Source organism: Anser anser, assembly GCF_964211835.1.
Source record: "Anser anser genome assembly, chromosome: 18".
NCBI classification, from domain to species: Eukaryota; Metazoa; Chordata; class Aves; order Anseriformes; family Anatidae; genus Anser; species Anser anser.
Window position 1 is genome coordinate 1,797,605 of NC_139739.1, and position 26,724 is coordinate 1,824,328.

General features: G+C 42.0%; 1 protein-coding gene across 3 annotated transcripts; it reads left to right on the top strand.

The window, feature by feature from the left end:
* The first annotated feature begins 143 nt into the window (after nt 1-143).
* Nucleotides 144-26,185, top strand: SVOP (SV2 related protein). Of its 3 annotated transcripts, XM_083804120.1 has the most exons (17): nt 144-1,710; nt 1,881-2,331; nt 6,287-6,447; nt 8,024-8,109; nt 8,896-8,994; nt 10,201-10,272; nt 10,773-10,897; nt 13,591-13,654; nt 15,099-15,224; nt 16,247-16,375; nt 17,770-17,843; nt 18,170-18,246; nt 18,540-18,647; nt 20,129-20,240; nt 21,455-21,536; nt 21,773-21,862; nt 22,349-26,185. In XM_083804120.1, the coding sequence occupies exons 2-17, from the start codon at nt 2,297-2,299 to the stop codon at nt 22,553-22,555; spliced, it is 1,647 nt and encodes a 548-aa protein (XP_083660246.1). In that variant the 5' UTR covers nt 144-1,710; nt 1,881-2,296; the 3' UTR covers nt 22,556-26,185. The 3 variants fall into 3 exon arrangements, with proteins under 3 accessions (XP_083660246.1, XP_083660247.1, XP_083660245.1); XM_083804121.1 differs by lacking the exon at nt 144-1,710 and having other exon boundaries at nt 1,745-2,331; nt 8,024-8,113; nt 8,903-8,994; XM_083804119.1 differs by lacking the exon at nt 144-1,710 and having other exon boundaries at nt 1,746-2,331.
* The last annotated feature ends 539 nt before the right edge of the window (nt 26,186-26,724 follow it).

Sequence of the window (26,724 nt, forward strand, 5' to 3'; positions counted from 1 at the left end):
AGCCGGAGCTGGGCCCCGCAGCTCGGCCCGCAGCGCCGCCGCCTTGTGCCTGCAGCTGGGGGGCTTCGGGGGTCTGTTAGCAAGGGGTGTATTGGCGTCCGGGCAGCGCTGGCAGCCACAGGCAGCTCTTGAGGGATCTCACCTCGAGGTGGCAGCTGCTGAGCGTGGCTGTGGGGCTGCTGCTGCTCACCCTCCGAGTTAATCCTGCCGGCCTCGGGTAGCCAAGGGCCTGCCTGGTGCTCCTGGGGTGCCTGGCGTTGCTCCACGTGTGACCTGTGCCGTGACAGAAGGACAAATAAAATTGACAGAAGGACAAAGAAATAAATTGTCAGAAGGACAGATAAATAAATGAATTGACAGAAGGACAAATAAAATCGACAGGACCAAATCTCACACCCTTAACTTACTGGAAGAGTGGACCTTATGTAGTAAAAAAATAATGTGGTTGCCATATGCTGAAAACAAAGTGCTTCTATCCAATGCATTTCTCTCTGTTCAAAAAAAAAATGCTATTTTCTACCAAGCTTTTGGGAGAAGCAACCAAGAGTTTCAGTGAACACACATTCACGGGCAGCTTTGTGGATAAATCTCGGCCTGGAACACCGTCAGGCTGCTGTGCTGAGGCTGTTCTGAACAAGGCCTGCAATGACTGCTTCCCTCTAGAAGCTTCAGTCCAATAACTCCTCCCATTCTAGACCTTATCTACAGTATTTTACCCAGTGAAACAGAACAGGCTTCTTAGATCATATAAAGCATTGAACTATGGTTCCTTTAACATGTATTTTCCGAAGAGGAAACACAAATCTTGAAAATCAGGAATGTGTTGGTAGACCAGTTTTATCTACCGAAGCCTTTCATTTTTTAATTGTTATGGGCCTGGTTGCCTTTCATTCCAAATAAACTGCTGAGCTCCTCTGTGGTAACAAATGGCTGGAACGATGCCATTCCTCACCCCAGTCATGTCACCACCCAAATCGAAGACAGGTAAAAGGGTGCACAACTGAAGAGTCATATCGTTTGTGTAAATTTGTGCGTCTGGGAAGGACAAGCAGAAAATGGCAAGGGAGGTGAGAGAGAATGGAGATTCTGGACCTAGGCAGAATTCACACAGGAGGCCACAGGAGATGCGCAGTTGCCTGCAGTGGAACTGAGACCCTTGTGTAGGAACCCGAATTCCAGGGCTAGGCACAAATACTTCATTAAACACTTACTCTTGCTATTTTTAAGGAAGCTGAAACCCTAGCTAGATCAATTGTGAGTCCTTTCCTGTAAATACTACACACCCCTAACATTTTCAATATTTAGTGTCACAAACTAAATCTGTGTGACAGTTGAACAGCTCTCATTCACAAACTGAAGCGTGCTTGGTTTGTCATAGCCTGGCTAAGCTTCTGGCATCATCGAGTGTTCCTTGACTGGAATTTTTGCACCTTCTTTCTCACTATAGTGCTTTTCACCTGTCTTCATTTGACTTTATCGTGTTGATTTCAGGCCATTTCTCTAATTTCCCAAATGTATTTTACATTTTAACCATGCCAGAAGCCTTCCAGTCCTCTTCCTAGCATATCTTTCCTCTTAATTTTCTCCTGCAGCCCTTTCTCTAGAAAGGATGCTTCTGTAAGTGCAGGCCTAAGCACAAGTCAATTGTCTTTTTCGATTAAAGGAGAAGGTCTACAGGGATGAATATGCCACAGTGACATTATTTTCCAGGTAGGTAAGTGTGATTTTTTACATACTGATCTCATTCTGAGCCTGAGGAGCGCACACTGGGAACCCCAGTGGGGTTGCTACCGGAGGCCCCGTACGGGACCTGTCCCCGAGCATCTCCAGCAGGCTCAGTGACCGTGCTGGGGCTTCTCTGCCGAGCCCCTCACCAACAGGACAGTTCTGCAGCCCACCTGCCTGTGCCGGGAGCTCGGGGAAGACCCTTTGCAGCCCTCCGGGAGCAGCAGCCCACGGGGAAGCCTCCTCCGTGGTGCCCACCTCATTTGCAGCCGGGGGCACGGGGCGAGCATTGCCCGCAGCGGCACGGCACTGCACGGGGAGGGAGTCGCTGCTGCCTGCTGCGTCTACCCACCGTGCCGTGCCGTTCCAAGCCGTGCCACGCCGTGCTGTGCTGTTCTGAGCCGTGCCACGCCGTGCCACGCCGTGCTGTTCCGAGCTGTGCCGTGCCGTGGCCGGCTGCTCGGTGCGGGCTGCCGGAGCTGTCCAGCCGCTCGCGCCTGCCTGCCCGCAGCTCCAGCCATCCCCGCCATGCGAGAGCGATGAGAGCAGCTCCTCCAGACGCAGCCCGGCAATGGAGGATGATTTATTCCAGCTGAGACAGCTGCCGTAAGTAGCACCGGTAGGGGAGCAGGGATGCGCAGGGTTTCTGCTCAACGGGCTGCGGGGATGTTGTGCATCCTGGGGGTTTCGAAGGGAATTATTTCGGGGAAGTGTCTTAGGCCCCAGGAAGCAGGCCATTTTCCTTGTGTAGCTGCCTGGGTTCAGCATCCTGGGGCATGCATGCAGGGGGTTCGTTTGTTATATAAATTCACTCCATTTTAATCTGTGCGGGAACTTGCTGGCTGGTAGAAATAAGGAGGGGTGGAATAAAACCCTGGAAGTGCCAAAAGATTTTCTGAGAGGAAACACTGCTATTGCATTTGCAAGGTGGATTGCAGCTGTAAATAACGTTGTGCTAGGGAAGGCATCTTCCTCGGCTTCCTGCTTCGTGCTGTGAACTGATTGCAGATTGCAACCTTTTTTTTTGCAAAGGTGTGTGTGCAGTGAGTATCATTAATATTTGCTAACTGTCTGTTTCAGGGCAGGAAACGCTGCTGCACAGGGAAAACGCTGTTGTTTATGATAAACTCCTTGCTGTTGGGATGTGGTTGTTAGATCTGTGCAAGAAGGCGATAAAAGCGCTGCTGCCTTTTAACAGCAGGATTTCCTTTCCTCTTCATGAGTTCAAAATGTTTTCTTTAAAAATAAGTGCATTTCTCCTAATGCCCCATTATCGTGTGGTTTGAAACACATTCCTGTTTGTAAACCATTGACTCTGCACGGCAGGGGATGAATGTTTAAAGTTGATTTTAAATATTAATGAGCTCATGTCAATGACAGAACAAACTGTCCCATAACATTTCTAATAAGTTGGGAAGATGGACTTGAAATCCTGGTATTTTCAAATACTTGGTTCAGTTGCATTCAGCTTGTGAGTAAAAAGAATGAGACATGATTTCATTAGGCCATCTTTTCCAGTCTTTTTTTTTTCTTTTTAAACAAAGCTCAGAAAAATGTTCTAAAGTACTTTTCAATGTAGGTATAATTAGATTTATTCAAGCCTGGAAGATCTTGCAAACAAATGCATCTCACTGAGATGTCTCAGCTGTGAAGAATTTAGCAAGTACGGAACAGTGAATGTCTCTGTGTGTTTTTCTTCATTTGTGTCAGTTTGCTTCATAGCTTCTTAAGTGAAAAACATTTTCTTTTATTTGCTGCGATGAGGAATGTGGCCAGGGAGCTCTCTACTCAGATTGCCATTGAAGTATTTACGATTTTTAGATCAGTCGCTGTACCTTTGTACAGCATCTGGAACCATCGTCTCCAAAATGGTCAGTTCTGAAAGCCTACGTGAACAAATATTACACAATATGAAAGAGTAACACAGGGGTTTTGTGGTTTTGTGATCAGGTACTTTATGGTCAGAAAGGGTTTTATTAGTGTAAAAAGTTTTGCTTGTGGCTTGCTAGAACACTGAATAGTTGCCAGTATAGATTGTATGAATGAGATTCAGTCACAGTCCCGTGGAGTAATGGCACTTCAGACCTCCTGAAATCTGGAGAGAACGTGTCCATGTACTTCAGTGGGCTTTGCATCAGGCTTTGGGACTACCAAAATTGTAGTAATAGTTCTTATTAAAAAAAAAAAAAGGCAAGCAAAGAAATTTGCTTTCTTTTAGTTAAACCAGCTGCTCGTTCAGCTTTTACAGGTAAGATATCAATGGTGTTTTCATATTAATTGCCCTGTGTAATGAAATGGCATCTCACAGGCATACAAATTTCAGTTTGTTTAGGTTGTTTGCTGTGTATTTTTTAGATCATATGAGGATTATGTCTTCAGTGACAGTTTTAAAGCAAGTAATAATTACTTGTGTTTGTCCTATTGGGTCAACAAGAGAAAATTCAAAACAAGGTAGTTGGAACTAGATTGTTGGACTAGATTTTGGAACAAGACTGTTGGAACCAGGTGATCTTTGAGGTCCCTTCCAACCCAGATCATTCTATAGTTGTAGTGAGTTTAAAAAAAAAAAAAAAAAAGGAGAGAATTTAAAATCAGGTTTCTGAATGGAACTAACTAAGAACCTGAACTTGGAGGAGTTTCATGATTCTGTTCGTCTTTTCTTATAACTGAGTGAAGAATGCTCCCAAATTGAGAGAATTCTTAGTTTCACCTTAGTCAGTGTAGTTTTCTTGTTCATTTTGCAGAGGCCTAGAGTTTTGTTCTGTGTGCTTATGTTTAAGACCTTCAAATGTTACCCTAGGAAACAAAATTTGTCAATCTGTTGTTTGTCTGCCAAGAAACAAAGGCCAGAGAAAAGCTTTTTGTGTCCTGCTGCAGTTGAGAATATTACTGAAGTAGTACAATGACTATTTACCCCGTACATATCTTGGGATGCCCTGTGTACTTGGCCAAAAAAACAACCCCAAAACATCTCAACAGCCTGCAAATCAAATGTTTGTGAGTGATAACCTCACAAAATGATCGCTGTGCTTCCGTCTCCAGGTCGTTGCCAGAATATCATTAGTGAGTATGTGCAATTCCCCAGATGGGATGTGGTCAGGGAAATGAGGTGCCAGGACTTTCAAAAAATATATATATGTTCTGGATCCCTCCACTATATGGTTCTACAACAGAGAACAGGACTGAAGGGCTGGTTGTGGCCAGGACTCCTTTATTTGTAGACCCCATGGGTGACTGAGGTATTCATTCCTCCATCCTCATAGTCACCATTGGACCAAAATCAATGTACTGGAGTTTTGTAGATTGCCCATCATTTTGCCCTTATATTAAGTATTGACTGTGTCATCAACACTTGTAAGAGAAAATAAGATTGCCAAATATACAAAGCCTTTCAGACCACCTTTAGAAATGTCATACGTGCATGTCAGTTTGCTGCAGCTGCAGCTGGCAAGGATGCTGATAGTTTAGTTTTGGCAACCTTTAAGCCAAGGGATTAAACTGAAATTCAAGAGGCTCTTTGCTAATCCTTATCGTAGAATTAAAATGCTGAGGTGTTGGAAGTCAGGAGAGGTAGTAGCAAGACTACCTTAATCCATTTCCAGAAAAATGCTTCAATAAAGTCCAAGAAATTGCTCTTTGCCAGGGTGAAAAAATTACACTGATGTTGCAGGTAGAGTGAAGGAGAATTGAGGAGTGTGTTACACCAGATGTAGTAGATCTGATTCAAAATCTTGGTTTCATCTCACGAAAGCTACATGATGGAGAATGCTCCTACTCCACATCATGTGAAGCATTGCCCAAAATCACTCAATCAAAAAATGAAAGTTGTGTCAATTGAGCAAAGTTCTTTTTTCGTGTCTTCTTCTCTCCATGGTCTCACTGCAGAGATTAGCCAATTCCCACTCACCTGGTGCCAGAAATGATATAAAATACAGGCAGTTGTGACCATGGCACTCACATGACAGTAAATATGTCATATGTCACAGCTTTAACTGTCAGGCTGGTACATGCTTAAGTCTTGATTTGGTCTTAGTGAAAGAAGAAATATCCTTTGATTACTTTCTTATTCTGTCCCACCTCGTTACAGATTGAAAAAGTGCACAGATGAACCAAGTATTGGAAATCAAATAGTTTCTTAAAATACAGGTATTTAATTAATTACATGATATTGAAGACTTAAGTTCAAGACAAGAGATGAAAGCAATCATATTTATAGTCACAGAATCATCACCATGGATTTCAGTGTATGTTTACAACCCGTATATTGTTATAACTTTATATATTAGCATGGTGACATCCTATTTGTACAAAAATGATGACTATATCCCATGGCAGTGTGCCTCTGCAGTTTTTCCAAAGATAGTAGCAACCAGCAGGTTACCATATTTAAGAGCAGATACAAATAAAAGTCACAGCGTTCTCTGCGAACGTGAAATGGAGACAGGAGGGTGGTGGGAAACCTGCCAGCTATTTGACCAAATAGTCCTTCAAGACTAACCAAACACAGCTTCAACCTGGAAGAGACCCAACAAAGTGTTAATCCTCATTTCTGTATTCTCAGGGTGGTCAAGTTTCGCCGCACTGGGGAAAGTTCAAGGTCAGAAGAGGATGCCATTTCAGGAGAACATGAAATTCAGATTGAGGGTGTTCGGACAGAGCTAGAGGCTGTCGAGCTAGAGGATGGAGCTGCAGTGCCGAAAGAATTTGCCAACCCAACTGATGGTGAGCAGGTTTCTTGTTTCCCTTCACAGAAAAAAAGTGTGGCCTCTTCACATCTGCCAGGATTAATACACTGGGTTTAGAGAAGATAAGGATCCACAGATCATAAAAGAAAACAATAACGGGCAAATTAGGCTGTACCTGAAAATGATGATTTAGTAACATTGTCCTCTGAGGGTTCTTTTATGTGTTTGATTTTATATTACCAGTACTAGACCCTTTTAAGGAGCTGTATGGAGTTTTGTATTTTAAGGAGTTGTCACCACCGATTTCAGATAGGCAGCTTGCTAAAGTTTCCTTTAAAATTGATCAGTACTCCGAAATCATCGCCAAGTTTACTGGAGCAGTTACACGTGGCTCAACTGAGCGTGAAGCCTCTGTGGTGTTCCTGTCTCCCACTTGCCTAGAGGACAAGAGGGACAGAATAAATTTGCATCCCAGCCTCTGCTTTGGGCCTGGGAGAAAAGTGCTGACTGCCCTGAAGGTAACACCACTTCAGATGGTATGAGAAGTGCTGGTTTTGTCTTAGCACAAGGCGTACTCAAATTTTCTAGGATGGCTATTTTCCCAGAGACATATTTATTAACATATTGGTGCAATAGGAAGCCAGAGTAGCGTGGAGTGAGTTGGATGAGTTTCTTGAAAGACTCGGTGCATCAATGCATCAATGCAAGCCTGCAGATATATGTAGAATTTCAGTTGGCACATCACCCAAAGAAGTGCAAGCGATGCAGCCTGCCAGAACAATGAGCTTCAGTGCCAACACATCAAACGCCTGGGTTGCAGTCACAGACTCGGGTCCTGTGACATCTCTGCTTTATTGGTTGGATTTTCTTTGATTTCCTTTTGGTTTGTGTTTGGTCTGTGAGGATATCTGACTCTTAGCTAAATAAAGCTTTCCTGTGGCAAATGTACTTTATTAGCTGCTGTAAGTGTTAAATCCTTGAAACTTAAACTGATTAAAACAACTTGAAGATCAAAATTTGGTTGTATTTTTCATTTTGCAGTTGAGCAGAGGAATTTGATATATCTTAGCCTCTTCAGATAGCACAAAATAATGAGGTCATGACAATGTGTGGGAAACAACCATCAGCATTTTTAACAGAACTGTTTTAAGATTTAGATGTCTTGGGGAAATTCTTCATTCAAATAATTACAATTTGACTCTCAATTCAGCAAAATACTTTTCTGCACTTTCCATCTCTTGTATAGTATTGCTATGCACTGTTATATATCCTTCTCAGCAGAGGAAGTTGCAAGTGAGTGGCTGGTGGAGTCACTCCTGGTAGTAGTCAGCTGAAAATATACCGAAGTCATTGGTGCTACACTGATTTACTTCTACGTGAATAAAATATTTTATGAATATTTAAGATTGTCTTGGCTTTAGCACAATTCCTGAAAACCATTGAGATTTTCCTGGGTAAGCTTTGTATACAAGCTAGGTACTTCTGCTATTTATTTTAAATCTAAGCAGATTACCCAATTAATAAGTAATTGCATTGACAGAAAATGCTGTCTCAAGAGATGCGTCTTACTAGGAAAGGAATACACTTCTGCACTAGAATTGTTTTCTTTCTAGATACTTTCATGGTGGAAGATGCGGTGGAAGCCATTGGATTTGGAAAGTTCCAGTGGAAGCTCTCTGTTATTACTGGATTAGCATGGGCAAGTACTTTTTATCAAGATCAATTGCATGCTCACCAGTTAGAGAATCTAAGTGATTTCAAATTATGTAGCCATTCTCTGTAGACAAAAAAAATCTCTAAACAGATAGTTGTGCAACAAAGAATGTTGTCTGAAATTCTAAAGTCACAGCTGGACTCACACTTGTTATGTAGAGGTAACGAGTGGCTGGTTGGTTTCACTGTTGCTTAAGTTGTTATAAGTCAGGGTTTGAAAAATCATTTTGGTTCTCTACTTCAAATACCCGTTTCAAATGGAAAGTGTACCAGGCTATTCCTACAGAGACAGATCTCAGTCTTCTGTCAGTGATTTTACCACATTTCATCCCATTAGCTACATTCTCTGTTTCCTATATTAGTCAACATTATTGTTCTTGTAATCTCTGTTTCAGGTGAACTGCGATCCAGTACTCGTAGTTTTAACTTTGGTATCAAGAACAGGAAGACAGGCTTTGTTTTCACTTGTCTGCTAGTTCTGAAGTGGTATTTGTTACATTTACTGTGGTATATTTAGGGTAATAATACCTCGAGCCTGTATTTACTAGCTATCGTCTACATGTAAGATTACAGTGCCATAGTTCAGAACCTAAGCCAGTAGTGGAATTTGTACATCCACTTTACCTTGCAAACGTAACTGTTTTATTTCACCTACAGAGTGGAAATCGCATGAGCAGAACCAAAGCTAATTTCAAGATGATGGATTAAGAACTGCTGTGTCAATCGAATTTTCAGTCAGTTATTTGTTCTTATTTCTTTTTTACCTTTCTAGATGGCAGATGCTATGGAAATGATGATTTTAAGTATCCTAGCTCCTCAGCTTCATTGTGAGTGGCGATTACCAAGCTGGCAGGTTGCATTGCTCACATCGGTAGGAAAAATAACTGACAGCTCCTGTATTCTGTAAGGTTTTTCCACTCATTGTTCAGATATTATGCTTTAGATTCCAAAGTTATCTCTGTTCATTGCCTTTGCAAATTGTGTTTGGCTTAAAAGAAATAGGAGTTTATTTTAAAAGCCAGAGCTTAAAGAAGAAACTCAGTGAGAACTGAGGAAAATTCGCAAGTTTCAGGTTCAAAGTTTCATGTGATTTCTAGGAAAATATATGATTTGACTCCGATTTATCCTAAAATTCAAGCCATTTAATTAAAAAAAAGGGTAAATTTTGGCCATCTTTCTTGAAAATCCTTTTCACCGTATGTAGTCTCCCTTGTACATGGCCAGACTGGGAGCCATAAGGGAAAGAGCAAGCAATCACTTTTCAAGGTGGATCACCCAGCGATCTTTGCAAGCAAAGCTCTTATAATACCACCTCCAAGAATGGGGCTATGATGTTGGAAACATGTAATGCCTTTGGAGATAAGAAAACTGGTTTGGGAAACCTCTCAGCATATACCTCTGTTGTGTTGCATGCCCTTTAACTCCTGCAATGTTTCTTTTTCCTGTAGATTTGATACTATTTGTGGTTTTGTGTAAATTGGTCAAAATACTCAGTAAATTTAAATAAGTTAAGATCATGTGGGGCCTTGCTTGAAGCAGATGAAAGATTTTTTTGTGGGTTAAGAAGACCCTTCAGCAAAAAAGAAAAGGCAAACATCAAAACCAAGACAATGATTTCCATTTAGTAGCAAATTGTGCTCTCAGGTCATTTCTCGTAATTCAATTTCTTTCCACTTATCAAAAGCTCAGAAATATTCAGCACTAGTCTAATTCAGCAGTTCCCAGATTAACAGGGAAGGTAAAGGTGCGATGATGGCAAGTAGCCTGGCAGTGATTTAGTCTGCTGAAACTCATCCCCATTCCTGGGCAATAGCAAACGCCCTTTCAAGTCAGTAGAAGTGAAGGTGGGCTAATGCTGAGTGGCTTTTGAAAAATCCCACTACCTTACTACCTAATAATTGCCTTTAATAGTCTCTGCTGCAGAGGAACTAGACGCAGAATACCTGGACATTTTGCTTTATTGTTAGTGATGAAGTTTTCCAGTTTAATTGTGAAGCTGTGTTTTCTTTGCTGACATACAGAAATTTTCACTTGTCTTGCTGTTAAGGGGAAGATTTTTTTCTGTTTTTTTTCGTAGGTGGTGTTTGTGGGAATGATGTCCAGTTCCACCCTCTGGGGAAACATTTCAGATCAGTATGGAAGGAAAACAGTAAGTCTTCAGCTCTTACTGAAATATATTCAAGTATTGCTGCAGTGTGAGTGTTCTAGTGCATGATGTTCACAAATGTCATAGCCCACATGTACGAAGAATTAAGCACAATTAAGCAGAGCCAGGAGTGACCTCCCATGAAATAAAAGGACAGAAGTTTGGAGAGGAAAGCAGAAAATGAGAAGTGAGAAAAATAAAGGCTGATGTAACAGCCTGACTGTGTTACAAACTGAAGTATGTTTTTTTGTTGTTGTTGTGAAAGCCTCTATGAAATTCTGGGTGCAATACAGCAAATCACTTAAATGGATTCTTTGTAACTCGGTTCCAGGTAACTTGTAGTACCACCCATGCCACCTTTCTCCAGTCATTAGGAAACCTTTAGCTATTGGGCTTACAGAAGTAGCATCGGCACTTTCTGGGTTTGAAGCTCTAGTTTACATTTTGTTAATTTGTGTTACAGCAGAGACTTACCTTTCCTCTTGCTTTTTTGTTAAATACAGGGGCTAAAGATCAGTGTGTTATGGACGCTCTATTATGGGATCCTCAGTGGTTTTGCACCGGTGTACAGTTGGATCTTGGTGCTGAGGGGCCTGGTGGGCTTTGGCATTGGAGGAGTGCCTCAGTCGTAAGTAAATATTCACGAGCCCAAATTTCTTTTCCTTCTTTGTTTTATGTTTTTAAAAATGCTTGTATCAAATTGAAGACATTCCTCAGTTTCACTGTCCCAAGCTCATTTTTCTTTTAGCATTTGCAACTAATATATTTAACTCTGAGAAGGCTTTGAAGATATCTAATACATCACTGAAGTGAGTCAGATTTACAAAGACTTCCATGTGAACAAGCTGGGTACTTAAAAGTAATATGTTGTGTGCCCTGAGACCTGTTAAGCTTCTCTCATTCCCTCAGGTAAACCGTGGTGAAAATGGGAGGCCCAGGTAGGCCTCCTAGAAGTGGATAAAGCCCAACAGACAGTGTTTGGTAGCTGTGCCCAAACACTGCATTGCCAGCTTGTGTTGGGGAAGTCAATAAGGGAGGATGTGGACTTGCTGCAATACACCAGCAGTTAGAATGAAGCGGTAGAACGAAGCCCTGACTACTGCTGTTTTTTTTAGAAAAACTCCAGATTATTGTTTAATCATAGCCTGATCTTTCGGTTCTGAACCTGAATTGGAATTCCAAAATCACATCACGCAAACCTGGAGCAGTTGAGGTATTTTAATGGCTCGGACACATTTCTAACAAGAAAGTAGCATCAGGATATTTCTCTATTACTCTATCATTCCGTTCACTGAAGAGGAGGATCTCTAAATTTTCCACCTTGAATAAATAAATCTGCTCTTGGCTTTTAATTATAAATGGAAAGGGACGAGTATATCCATTCTCTCTCTGTGTAGTCTTTTATCCTTATTAATAATTGATATTTTGCCCCATGGAGGTGCTATTTCGGAGTAGTCAGAGCCTAAGTTTGATTGATGGCTCACAGACTTCTTCATAAGGCAGGTCAATATCCTGTCTTTTCTATTGCCATTCCCAGATAAAAGATTCAGAGCTGAGATGGAGCATCATAGTATTATTAATTTTCCTTTTCTGCTCACCTGACCCCTTTTAGAAGCTGCACGAAAGCATAACGGGTGTGTAAAATAGGAAAGTCCTTAGCCTGCCCTGTATCAACCAACAGTGAGGCAGTTTCTGCCATGCAGTTCCAACTGAGCACAACTGGAATGAAGCAGGAGAACAACAAAGACAAAGCGCCGGAGTTAATAATGCCTTGTACTGCAAACACATATTAGTGTTGTTCCACAGAGCCTCAGTGGAATGGCTGCAGCTCAGCTAATGCCATTTTACAGAGGGACGGATAAAACACAAAAGCAACATGACTTAATGAGAGACAAAGAAGAGATGGTTGCAGAACTCAGAGTGGATTCCATTGCTGCTGAGCCTTTTTCTTGCTCTTACTATAATAGTGATACCTTTGACAAAAAGAATAAATATGTAAGTAACAGGAGAAATAGCTCCTTTCTAATATTAAGTAGGCTGTATAACTTTGGATATGAGTAGCTGAATTTCAGTGGAATGACGTAGGCATCCTTATCATTGTATTATTGTATTCTATAATGGATATGGGAGAGGATTTTTGTGAAAGGTGCTATTAAAAAGAATGCATCCAGCAGTAATAAACTAACAAACTAATAGCAGATTTATCTCTATGTATGTAGGACCTGCACCTGAGGCCTCCTCTTGGAATCTTCTGTGAGATATTATGTAACCCTGAGTATGACTATTCATTCACTTTTCCAGAATCCAGTCTTGCAGAGATATGTTGTATTCTCTAAAGAGAATGGTTCTTTACAGCATTAATTTCCCTCTGCTTCCTGCTGTGATATATAGGGAACTGCTCTACATTTCATGACATGTGATTCTTCTTCCTTTTCCTCTTAATTACTGATTTAATATCATACTTTGATGAACCAAATTCTGGGAAGTTAGAGATCAATCCACCATTTCTCAAGTCAGAAGGAATTTTGCCACAAGCGTTAAAGAAAGCCTAAGGAGTTTACAGGCAGAAACAGGATGAGTCAGTGGAATGCAAATAGAGTAGGAGCAAAGAACTACAAGTCTTACCAGACTGAAGAGGACAAGAGAGCCTCAGCTGGCTGCTGGCCCTGGGGTTCCATCCTCAGGAAATACTCATACAGAAGCTGTACCATTACTCCTTGGCAGAGTCATGAAACAACTCTGCAAAGTTAGATGATGTCTTTTTGAATTTCCACGATAAAAGAATGCAAATTATTTACCAGTGTTATATATTAAGTATTATTATTAAAGTATTGTATACCAGAAGCACAATCAGATCTAGAAAGTATTTACCTCTTAGAAAATTGAAGCCTGGCAGAGTAGGTCAATGTAAAATTCACTAAGCCAGTTGTAAAGCCCTGAAGAAATACTTTACCTAGCAAGCGTTTGTGTCGACTGTTGATGGACCACATTGAAAATACAGGCACAATGCCTGTCCCAGCCCAAAGCAATGTTAGGAAAACATGTGCTCCAAGAACTGCTACATTTAGCCAACAACTATAGCATCACAAGGTCACACGAACAGAGCAAATCCTTCCTTTCTTGCAATGATGAACTAAAAGAGATTGTTTTGTTGTAGCAAGTGGAGCATGAACACTGTCCACAGTCTTGCTGGCTCTGAAGACCAGGAAGGGGTTTCTGTTACCATTGTGGGTTTGGCGATTTTAATAAAAGACAAGCGTGTTGTCTGAACAGTTCTCAATGTGCTAACGTAACATTTTTCTCAATGTTCACTCTTTGCAGGGTAACCTTATATGCTGAATTCCTTCCAATGAAAGCCAGAGCAAAATGCATTTTATTAATAGAGGTGAGCAGTGTAGCTATGTGTACTGGTCTATAGGGGGACAAATTCTGCGGTTGGTTACATCCATTCAGTTAGTGTGGAACTGAGGTTAACTTCATGCACTAGATCTAGTTCAGGTCTGAAAGCAGCATACTGCATTTTTGTGAGGGTTTGCACTTGTTGCTGGTCTGCCTTTTTGCAAATTAACATGCATCCAGTGCTGCATAAGTTGTTGGCCTAATGTGAGCTGGCTCGTGAAGATCCAGATCAGGAGGGTTTGCATTTGTATTCCTCAATATCACTAGGATTTGTGCCTGAAATCTCCTTTTCCCACATTTTGAGATGAATACTCACATGGAGTGAGCTAAGACAAGCCTGCATCCTGCTCTCCAGCACTAAGGCTAGTGGTCCCAGAACCAGTGCCAAGCACCCAGCACTTCCGAGGGCAGCACGCAGGGAGCCCTTTGGGTGTGACCTAATGCCATGGTGAAATTAATCTACAGCTCACTACTGGACAACAGGGAACTGACTGTTCAGTAAATTGAGAGCTAAATTCAGCTCTCCAGACTCACTCCAAATATATCAAAGTCACAGAGAGCAGAATTTTGCCTTATAAATACTTTAAGGCAGTATTTGCAGCCCTTGCATGGATGGTTGAAGGGTGCCAGTGCTGAGCAGAGAACTATCACTGGTCTGCATCAGTCCATTTGGAAGGAGTATCCTCATGAAAAATACTAAATCCAAACAGTTTCTCAAATACAAAATCAGTTTTGTAAGATAACTGCTGGCTAGTCCTACTTTCAGTTGAGTAATCTTTTGGAAACAGAGTTCAGTAGATAAATGACGCCTTTCTGTGTCACTTTTGTTCTGTCACAGTTTGGCTACCTCAGAGCAACCCTAGGTTAGAAATACATTCTGAGCATTAAATAGTGAGCTACCAGGAATAGGAAACTAGTCCTTGCGCAGATTCATAATCCAAAGGAGAATAACCGTCCATGGCTAAGATATGCAAGAGGATGCCAGCTCCGTTATTCCTCAGGAAGTTGTCAATTCCTTCTTTCATTCGCAGGACAAACTCTGTGGCTTTGGTAGCTTGGTTTTGTAAAGGAAAACAAATACCATAAATCTCATGGTGATAGGTGGGAATAATACCCATAGACAGATGTTAATAGTTATTTTGCTTAAGAAGCACAAGGTGATGAGTCTTTTCATTATGAGAAGCTACCTACAGTTAAACATGAGCGTCTAAAGAAAGTCGATGCTAGGTATTCAGAGCTGAGCTTCTGCAACACGTAAACAAATCCCCTTAAAATGTCTGGATTTCTGTTGAATACAGTGGTGCATATTTGAAATGTCTCTGGCATTTCTCTCTCCAGCTGTCCCTTGAGAGCGCGTTTTAGAATGCTACAAAGAATGCCTTAATAGTGTTCTCATTCTCATTTGTGACTGTTTCTTTTCCCTTTGGCAGGTCTTCTGGGCTATTGGGACCGTGTTTGAAGTCCTCCTAGCAGTGTTGGTGATGCCCACTCTTGGATGGCGGTGGCTTCTCATTCTTTCTGCCCTTCCACTTTTGCTCTTCGCTGTCCTGTGTTTTGTAGGTATTCTTCTAAAGATGCGTAACCTGGTTGAAGGGTATTGTGACAGCTTTTGAGCTTTGAGTTGATGTATTTGTGAAACATCTGAAATAATGACAAAAATTCCATTGTTTCAGCAGAGTACTAGTAACAACATTGCAGTGAGAACTGTGTTTATGTGACTGTAATTGCTGGAGGACAATGGTGGGCTGGAATTTATGAAGCCAAATCAGGCCTGGCAATCTCTTTCCAATTTAATGACTTTGTTTCAAGTCATTTCAATGGAATCAACATTTTATTAAAATCTGCTGCTGTTGCCCTGACTGCTCTTTAGATTTTTAAATTATTTTACCAAAAATCATAACTTCTGTAATTAATGTCCATTCAAAAAAAAAAAGGACCCAATCCAGGGGTAAAATCTGCATTGTGCAGGTCAGGTTCTTAAATAAGGATGGATGTAAGTTAAACCTGAGCTTCAGTGTGCTATTTGGTAATACGTCTGCCATTCATTTGGTCTTCTCAAACACGTATGTCCTTGTCAGGTTGTTTAACAGCTCTTATTATTCCTTAGTCGCTGTCATTGTGTTTCAGGAATACCTCCAAACAGTTATACAAGTGCTAACATGCTTGTTTTTAAAAGGAACTTAAAAATGCAAATTTTGTAATGCCTAGAGCATCTTGTTATCTGCCCTGGATGCTCAGCCTTTCCCACTGAGAAAATATAATGCCAAGATCCTGCAAAAAAGTCTAATATTTCTCAAGAGTGAAAATGAGGCAACAGAAGGGAAAGATTTAGGCTAGAGTTCTGACTTTATGGTGAAAGTGCTGTTTTGCAGTTTCTTAAAGCCTAATAAGGAACCTGACATTTGACACAAAGATGTTTTCCTGATTTGTTAAAGATTGGTTCTGTGATCCTTTCTTATGTTAGTAGTCTGCTAGAGTCACGGAGATTTCCCACTGTAAACCCACAGAGAAAGTCCCCAGTTTTTTTACTGCTGTGTTTTTGACGTCTTTGTGCATGTGATGTGCTTTGCTCTGCTAGTGGCTGCCAGAAAGTGCCAGGTATGATGTATTATCTGGAAATCAAGAAAAAGCAATTGCCACTTTAAAGCGGATAGCAACAGAAAATGGAGCTCCAATGCCCTTGGGAAAATTAATTATTTCCAGACAGGTAGGTACAGGTAACAGACACCTTAATAATGTGGGATATAGTGAAACTATACTACTACAGTCATGAGTATTTTTATAAGCAGATAATCAATGTTAGATTTAATTTTAATGTCTCAACCACTAATTAAAAATGAGAGATGATCACGTATGCCTATTCCACAGTGAGGAAGAATTAGTTTCTCATTTTTATTTACTTGAAAATCCCGAAAGTCAAAAGGACCTTCAAAATGCGCATTAATGTTATTTTGCCTCTCTTTAAGACCCTTCTGTTAAAGAAAATCAGACCTCGAGGCTGTAGAAGAGCTCAGATCAAAATTCCCAGATCTAAACTCATGAGGCGAGGTAGAATTGGACCCTGTAGCTGTATCTCATTTTGAATCTAATCCTGGTTTTGTGGAGCTGGAAAGCTACAAGCTCCTATTCAGTCCTAATGCATGGAGTAATTCAAGTTGTTACTTCTGAACTGTATTATATTACAGCGTGAATTGCACTGGATTTCTTTTCTCTTTAGTTTTATATGGCCAACTTTTCAGCACCCCTGTCAACATACAAAGTGGCTCTGCATTTACAGAACGAAGAGCAGACTTTTATAGCAAAAGAAAGTTACAAGAAAAGTTACAAGAAAAGAAAGTTAGCCAGCAATCAGGGGCAGCAGAGGGAGACCTGTAGGTTTGAACAACAGCAAAATTGTAGAACTAGGCAGGAGCCTCTTGGTAATGATCTTGCTGATTGGAAATACGGGTTTGATTTGCTGTGATCTGGATCAGTGATGACTGGAGATCCTGTGCCTTTCACAAACGCTTGGTTCAGTTAGGGTAATTTTCATGGGCTGTGCAGGAATGGTCTGCAAGTTTTGGAAGATTCTGTTTTCAGGGTGGGGTGGGAAAGCACTTTTCCTTAACCACAAGTTTATGTGCTGAGCCTGCCAGTCTGTCTGTCTAAGAAACACTCAGTTTAAAAGGGGTCTGCTTGCCGGAGGGCTGCTTATAGTTCTGTGGGACCTCGCCCTAGATCAGAAGCCCTGATGGGCTGTGCTAATTTACCAGAGCTGACTGTGGGCCACATGAATCATATGTCAGCTGTGGATTGGCAAAGTTGTGCTCTACCTCTTTCCAGCCTCTCCTTGTTCAGATAGATTCTCAGCTCCCTTGTGGAGCAGTAGCATGCCCCGTGCACGAACTGTTTTGATAATATTATGTTCCCAGAGAATTCCACTTAGAAGATTCCAGCTTCACTGTGGCTCCTCCAACCTGAAGAGCCCCAAGTTGAAACTGAACACTTGTCCTGAGCTATAGTACATCATACTTTGTGTTACGTTATCCCTTGCTACCGTACATCCTCCAGTCTAGGACCAGTGAGTACCATGGTTGTCTGACTTCCATTTGTTTTCAACAGGAAGACCGAGGAAAAATGAGGGACCTTTTTACACCACATTTTAGATGGACCACGTTGTTACTCTGGTTTATATGGTAAGAAAAAATATAAATGGCTCAGTGCCAGCACAATTCTAAATGGCTTTTGATGGAGGTATTTTATAGTATCACTAAAATACAGCAACTTCCTCCTCCTCGAAATAAATAAATAAATAAATAAAAGTATTGATTTGTAATTTATTAAACCACCCAGTCACTAGCATTCTAGATCTAATTGCCCTTTCATTTTCTAAATGCTGATAGGAAATAGCTTTGAGGTAGCACTTAGCAGAAGTCCTCACACAGTGAGTTCAGTTTTGATTTGTGTTGTTTACTACAGGTTTAGTCAGCTGAGACTTCCTCTCTTATTTTCTTCCTTGCAGGTTTTCCAATGCTTTTTCATATTATGGGTTAGTTTTATTAACTACAGAGTTCTTCCAAGCAGGAGACGTCTGCAGCAGTGAGTACTAGTCCATCTCTTCTTTTTAAATACGCCCTATTAGGTAATGGAATATCTTTTATTGGATCACTTTCTGCTGTTAGTTTGAAAAGGACTGTGGATGCTAGTCTGAATTTTAAGGCATCAAAATTGTTCAGTTCCAGCTGTATCTTCTGGGCAGAATATACCTGCTGTTCAGCAGGGTTTCTTCCATACATCTCTTCTATCAGTTTCAGCAGTAAGAATTGTGAGTAAAGGAAGATGAGTGGAGAAGAGATTACTTAAATTATGTTCAATTTTTTTTTCTCCCACAGTTTCCAGTAGAAGGAAAGAAGTTAAAGCAAAGTGCAGCCTGAGCTGTGAGTATCTGACAGAGGAAGACTACACTGATCTGCTCTGGACAACTCTGTCAGAATTCCCTGGTAAGTGGCAATAAGAAGCACCAGTTCTTCACTGCCAACGTGATCGGAATGGACTCTGGTACAGCAATGAAATGGGCTCTTCTGTCTGGCCTAATGTCAATGTGTTTTCAGTTGAAAACCGTCCAATTTCCGGCTTGGACGGTTTGATATATGCATTACACACAGTAGCTGTAGCTCTCTTCACTGTCCATGTGATCTCTACAGATAAAATCACTAGTAATTGCTTTGTGAAGCTATAGTGGCCTGTCTCGTTGTGGATTCTATCCAAGCAACATATTAGGCATTCAGAGGAAGAGTAACAATTAAATCAAAGGGCAGGATTGCTTGAACTTTTATCCATAAATGACTATCCAGAACTATTTTAAAGGGATCATGGGTATAGTGAATCAATGGAGGACTTGCTTCCTAAAGCTCTGTGTCCAGCATTAGTCACGATTTTTAGTCAGTTTTAGGGGAATTTCAATGAACAGCTTGACACAGGACAAGCAAGATAGTATATGATAGCCACTGTTTCTTCACATGTAGGAGATGATCTCTCAGTATTAATCTGTTTGAAATAATTGAGGCAGTGGTCAGGATATTTTCAGTGCTCTGTATTGTAGTTTCAGGGACTCAAAGAGAAGCCATTTAATAGGTGAAAAGTTGTAAGTCTGTGACTGGCAAATACGCACAGTCCCTACCTAGTGGGAAGGCTGTCCTGTATAACAGTCATTCTGAGAAGGATGTAAGTGTACAGTGGACAGAATACAGTATGTACTCTTGGATTGATGCTGTAGCTGACCAGGCTGATTTGATCCTGAGACGTAATAAAGTAGGAGTAAGAAATAATAACGGGGTATCTCTGAATGACACAGGCAACACATAATCCTCACACTTGCTGTACCTCTGCTTTGAAAAAGATCTGGAAAAGTTGCAGAAGAGAATATTTAAGATTGGGAGACTTACAGAGCTTGATCCATTTCTTTTATTAAAGGCAGGTGAGAAGTAATTTGATGGCAGTATGTAAATAACTTAATGGAAAGAAAATACTAGGTTCTAAGGAGCCTTAAATCTAGCAGGAGAAAGATTAGTAGGGGACAGTGGTTGGAAGTTGAATGAAATATATTCCAGTTAGACATGAGACAGGCATTTTCAGTGCTCAGGTCGGTAACCACTGCAATAACCAGTATTTAGCAGATGTCAGAGTTGATTGCTTGCTCCTACATCAGGTTGTGTCCCCTGAATGTGCAGGCACGTGGGTGCTTGGACCACTGGGGCTGTGACCATGGCACAAAACCGTCTGAGACAGGGAGCTTCTGTTTGTCACGTAGTACCAGTGACTGGGCCAGTCTATTCTATTCCCCTGCCTGATGCCTCTGCCAGCAAAGTATTATAAAAAGAGAACAATTTTTCAAATCTCAATAACAGCTGATGTTAAAAGCTAGCTGATGCAACTTCCACCTGAGCTCTGTTCCCAACAGTCGACTTGTCTCTTTCTACAGGTGTGTTAGTAACACTGTGGATTATTGATCGGATAGGCCGCAAGAAAACCATGGCCCTGTCCTTTTTTGTCTTCTCGTTTTGCAGTCTTTTGCTGTTCCTCTGTGTTGGAAGGTAAGTAAAACACAATGAAAAAGTGGTACTGATTCATCCACGTTCTCTCTAGATTGTAGCAGAAGTGGAAGTGGTTTGAAAAGCTGTGAGTTGGTCATGCTCAACTGGAGAAAATTAAGGATGAGCTTAGGTTTTCTCACTAGGGTTTGATTGAAAACTAAAAGAAGTGGGAGATGAGAAATACTTTACTATAATTTTGCAGGCAGAACAATCCAAAGGGGAAATTAAGGCATCATGTCTGAGTAGGAGGTAGCAATTGGACAATGTTAAAATCAGATCTGATGTCATGAGCCTCGGTAGCTGGTTCGCGTACTTCTCCCGGTGCCATTCATTACTCAGGTTTTCCCCAGGCTGACTGTATAATAATTACCAGGGTAGTGCTTCACAACTGAGCCCAGTCTCTGCCTCCCATTCAGAGGCTCTGACCTCTTCACTTGTTTTCGTGGGCTCTCAGTGGTCTAAGTGCTACAGCACAATTATGTGAGAAGCAATAGGCAGAGACTGGCACAACCAAAAGTTGCATATGGCATGGGGGAGTGGAGCTTGGTGTTGTCATTGCAGACATGTGGGGCCTGACTTCAAAATAACTTGGTTTCACATTTTCATATTGTTCAGCCAAATTTCTGGCTGAGCACTGAGAGTCTGCCTTTGATTGCATCTAGCCTCAGTGCCACACGCATGCAACAATGCCTGTTTCTCGGGGCTGAAGAACAAGGAAACAACAAAATAGCTGGTGGAGAGCTGTCCGAATTTAAACCTTTTCAGGCACTGTAAGAAACCTTACAGTACAGAAAATGTGTAATGAGAAACCTTACAAAGCTGCAAATATTCAGTTGGTATGTAGGTTCATGTATTTTAAACAGGAAAGCTGCAGTCTGATTTCCTTCTCGTCTGTGCCATTTTTTTCTTAGCACCATTCACAACATGGAATATATTTTTCTTATTTAGATAAGCTTAGGCACTGGCTGTTTATTTCAATAGTCCGCAGCTGTCATTTAGAATGAATACACTTAGAAAACTGATGTGATTGTGGGAATGCATATTGTTTGGCATCATTATTATATTAAAGGTCCAGAAAAAATAAAAAGGGTTCATTAAAAAACAAAAGGAACTGCTCTAACAAATTTAGCATTTTTTATTGCACTTGCCTCCAAGTTAAACAAACAGATTGTACAGAACAATCCCAAACACTGCTCTCCTTTTTATTCTCGCAGAAATGTTCTTACTGTGCTGCTCTTCATTGCAAGAGCTTTTATTTCAGGAGGATTTCAGGCTGCTTATGTTTACACTCCTGAGGTAAGGAGGTTGATTTTTGTACTGAGAATATTTAAGGGGAGTGAGAACATGGTGGGAAAGTCATTTTTATGACCTCTTCACAATGGACCTAACCCCAGATATGAGTTCATGATCTTGTGGTCGTTGTCTAACAGAATGTGCTGTAGTGCCACTTATTAATTTCCATCGATTAAGGAGACGGAAGGAAGAGCAGAGAGCTGCCCACTTGGATTAACGGCCTAATGCTTTGTTCACAGGTTTATCCAACAGCCACGCGTGCTTTGGGGCTGGGAACGTGCAGTGGAATGGCCAGAGTGGGAGCCCTCATAACCCCGTTCATTGCACAGGTAAATTCCCTCCTCCCGAGGCTGATGGCACGGGAAGGTGATGGAGGACCTGTCTCTCTGCTGCAGGGGCCGTACCAAGGGCAATCTGTGCATGATGTGTCGAAGGAGGGTTGTTGGTGCCCATTTCCTGAGGAGAGTTCAGGCTCACCTCTGAATTTATCTCTTACTCCAGAGGTCATATGATGGGGAATAAATAACCAAGGAGCAGGCTGCCTGCATGGCTGCTGTAAGGGAGGTTTGTGAAAAACATCGTAAAAGATAGTTAGCTAAGGGAGAATGAGGTCTTAGGCAGAGGGAAGAGCACAGAACAAATCAAGAGAGCTCGTGCTGCAGTCTCCCTTCCAACCATATTCCCTGTGCTGGAGAGCACTATAATGGGTTAAATTGCCACGGCACTAAAATTTGCCCTACTACATTCGTATTTGCACTTCTTTCTGTGATGAGGCTCAGGGGTACTATTTTGTATTTTCTGCCTTTTTTCTGTAGGTGATGTTGGAATCTTCAGTCTATTTAACACTGGTGGTTTACAGTGGATGTTGCCTGCTGGCCGCTGTGGCTTCGTGCTTCTTGCCCATTGAAACAAAAGGCCGTGGACTGCAGGAGTCCAGCCACAGAGAATGGGGACAGGAGATGGTCGGGAGAGGATCTCATTCCCCGGGAGTCACCAGGTCAAACTCTGGATCACAGGAATGATGGGACATGAAATCCTGAGGAAAGAATGGATGATATGATCAAGATATGTTTCACAAAAGTCCAAGCCTGAAGCATAGAAAGCAGACCATACTGTCACTGCCAATGTCATGTGTCAAACTGCAGGAACTTTTGGGTTGAGCCTAAGCAAATTGCATCTCTACTGCTCCTTGCTCACACTCACAAAAACTTTGCTTCCGTATTGAGAGGCATTTGATCCAGATATCATTTGAAATTTAGCAGGAAGGGTTTTTCTTAAGTTTCTTGTGCTTGCATGGTCAGCTGTTCAGCTTAAAATGTCCCGTGTCAAGCAAATAGCTAACTGAATGCCACTCAGTATAAGCTGTAATTAAACTAATGTACTCTTGATGCCTAAAATCAAAAGATTTATATTTATTGTGTACCTGGCATAGCACACACGGTGGATTCCATACACTACAGGATAGGTTTTATGAATTAGATGCCTGCCTTGCACTTTTTAGCCATCAACAACAACAACAAAATGAGGTAACAGCAAACCAACCAATGCTTTCTAGTTCCCTTGCTTACGGGTTCTGCTCCTTGAAAACTAACAGGCACTGTAAGTGAGACTGCTTGGAATCTATTTCCTGAATGTTTCTGCCTCCCGAGGCAGGTAGTTTTGGTTGGTGAGGAGTGGTATTTGTTGCAGAGACGGAACCTCATATGAAAGATGTAAATCTTGATGGTTTGGAGCAGAAATTGACTTTTCTAACATTGCCAGAAACACTGAGCACTCTGTTTGTCGCCTGGTGAAGACTGCTTCGGCTGTACTGGTGTCTCTTTGTGTGTGGAGATGCACGCTGTGCTTTTCTGCATGGGTCCAGGTCTGTTTCTGCTCAATTTGCCTAAGTATGTTCCCGCAGTGGTGTAGCCAGAACCTTTGATCAAGACGCCTCAGTCGGAACAGCTGCGTGTAGCAGCTTGGATGGAGCCGCTTTCAAGCGTCTCCCAACAGAAGCTGGTCTCCTGACAGCTGGACTGAACTTTTCGATAGCTGCAGATTGTACATCGGCTGCAACGTCAAGCTGGTGACAAAGGAATGTATCTGGCATCATGTCATAAACATACAAAAATCCTGGGAAGAGCCAAACCACAATCTTCCTTGGAAGAGGAGCTGCACTCCTTCAGATGTAGCTAGCCTGCGGAGGCCAATGACCCTGGAGAATGTAAAAGTTCAGGTGGGGATAAGTTTGTCTTGTTTGTCTGAAATCTGTCACTATGCAGGGAGTTAGGTTTCAGAGTCCATGGACATGCAGCGAGGAAATACCTAAGGAAACTGAGACCTGTCCTAGCCGTGTCTCAGTTTATTTTACGGATTCCGGACTGTGGAACATACAACCAAATGTGAGATGGACTAGATGCTAATCACTAGGCTGTGGGAAAGCAATACATTTTTGTAATACGTGTGGTCAGTTGTCTCACATAAGCGTAGGTAAGCGTGCAACAAATTTTGCACAATAGGCTATTTTAAATATTCTGGGAACCAGGCCCCTTTTCTCTGGGGCAACAACAGGTCACTGAGTCCGTGTTTGGGTGCAATACAAATGAACACCGTTGGGGTTCACCTTTCACTTAGGGATTTGCAGCACTGTAGTGTGGTATAATGCTCTAAGACATGTTAGGCTGTTTATTTTTAGCACTGAAGGAAAATTAGAAGTGGATAATTCCTTAAAGAAACTGGGGAAACTCAGACTAATAAAAAAAAAAGGCCAAAGAGATTGTTGATATTCTGTGTTTGCGTATCTGCTGCTGAGAAAAGTTAAAGTTTGAGAAGGCACCAGAGTGTCTGTCCACTCGTTTACCACTTGATGATGGTGACTGCAGTGAGAGACTCCAGAAGCAGTCGGTGTGAGTGGGCAAACTTTCCTTCTCGCAGCTGTGGAAATGCAGTTCAGCTCGCGGGGATCCCGCGGTCGCTGCGGCTGAGGCTGTGGAACCACGCTGTCCGTCCCCGCGGCCGTTGCTCGGCGTTGGTTCGGTTCGCTTTGTCTCTGCTGCGTCTGTGTCCCGCGTGCTCAGTCTCCAGCAACCTCAAGTTCCAGTCAGCCCTCAGTAAACAGACAGGGCTCTCACGGAGCTGACGACCAGTGCAAAGAATTTGTTTTCACCTCCTTCCGTCAGGCTGTAGCCGGAAATTTTCCCCATGTAAGACTGGGGCCGCTCAGCGCTGCCTCCGAGCAGAGACACCCCGACTGGTTGCCCACTCGGAGCGTGCCAGCCCTCCCCTGCCTGGGGGGCGCACCCAGAGGCTCGCGTCTCTTCTCGCCACGCGTTTGGGCCGTTAGTTGTGTTCACAGCGTGGTGTACCCCCAAAACTGGAGGGCCTCTGGGGGAATTCAGCTGGGCGCGAGCCCCCGTTAGAGGTCAGGATGGATACAAAGTGCATGCAACCCGTGGCCTGAAGGAATGCCGCCTTCCAGCCCTGCTGCTGCGACGTCTGTCTGTCTGTTATTGAAAGCCTTGGAGTTAAGATTCTGCTTTTCCAGTGTTAATGTTCACATAGCACTTCATTTTTTCTGAGTCAATATTCAACAGCTTTAAAAGGCTGCATTGCAACGGCCTTCAAAATGTGCAGTCAGAGAGTTTTAGGGAAGTATACCTATCTAATAAACTTGCACATGTGTATACTTCAAATAACATTTTTCCCAGGTAAAGATTTATAGGTAATGCAAAGCTTTTTGATGCTGTTGAGTAGCTCACTTTTAACCTGTGGCATTTACAGTATTAAAACAAAACAAAAAAAAATTGAAGGCATTTTTGCTTTTCACTTTTTATGAATTCTGCATAGAGAATGTATATAATGGGACGAATGCCAAGACTGGTCCTGCTGGGACAGCTTCGTGTTCTGGGTCTTTGATTTAAAGACAGAGATGCCTCAAGCATGCTCCAAAGCTCGGTGAAGTCTGCGAGAGCCTCCCGCGGACGTTCGCGGGCTTTGGGCGAGCTGAGCAGGGAGCACAGGCAGGAGCCCGCCACAGCTGACATCAGTAGGAGCCTATTGCGCACGCAGGAGACCGAGGTTCAGGTTTTGCAGGTGCTTGAATATTATTAACAATGGGAGGACATTTTAGGTAGTTCGCTGAGAAATGGAAGAACATTTGGCTTGATACACGATAGCCTACAAATGATCACGAGTCATATTTTGTTAATATGGCAACGCCATTGATGTATATAATAAGCTTCCAAAGATTGTTTTACACACCGTCGAGTATTTTTCACTGATGGAGGAATTAATAGAGCTAGTTCGTTTAAAAAAATAAAGTGAGATAATTTTGGATTAAAATTGAGAGCAAACGGAATTGTGGGATTCGGAGTTTTGCTAACTGTCCAGTATATTTATGTGCAAAGCTGTTGTGGGAAAATAATTCTCCAAGTGTGCTTTGATGGAATGATTTAGTATTCCTAAATGCTTGCCGAAAGAACATTGAATGTTTTCTTGTGTTTGAATGTACAGTTTCTAAGCTGGATACATTTTAATGTTTAAAAACTTTGTGTATATCAGGCTTGTTGTAAAATACTCCTTTTGTTCCTATGTTACCGATGCAACATTGGATAGTTTAATTCCACACTCGATATTTTATGTTAAACAAATAAATAGTTTTTTCAGTAAAATTGATGTCGTATCTTCTTACAGAGGGTAAGTAACTTCGCTGGGCTGTTTGGTCTTGGCGCTCAGCTCTTTGAGATGCGCAGCTCTGGGGACTCAGCTGGATGCCCAAGGGCTCAGAGCTCTGCAGACCCGGCTACGTGTGTGCGTTTTGTGCCTTTGGAGCTGGAGAAAAGTCACAGGAGTCACGTCTGCCTTATACGTAACCTCACAGATTACTACAGCGAAATAATTTCAAAATTATCTTACGATCTTTAGTTACCTCTTGGATTTCATTTAATTTGGACAATAAAAGGCAGTCAGCTTTGCTCCTTGCCCGTGGGCTGTTCTAGCACTGCCTTTAATGCTGCAGCACATGGCTGCATATCACACGGGCATGTTCGGGGCGAGGAGGTGGCTTCGCGTGTCTGGACTTTGGGGGAGGGAGGGTCCTTTCTGCTTATTAACTTTTTAATGTAAACTTTTACCTATCTCGTTTTTCTAAAATATAATTAAGTGCATAGCCCTGTGTTCCCCTACCCTTTAAATGACGTTCTTGTTTTGA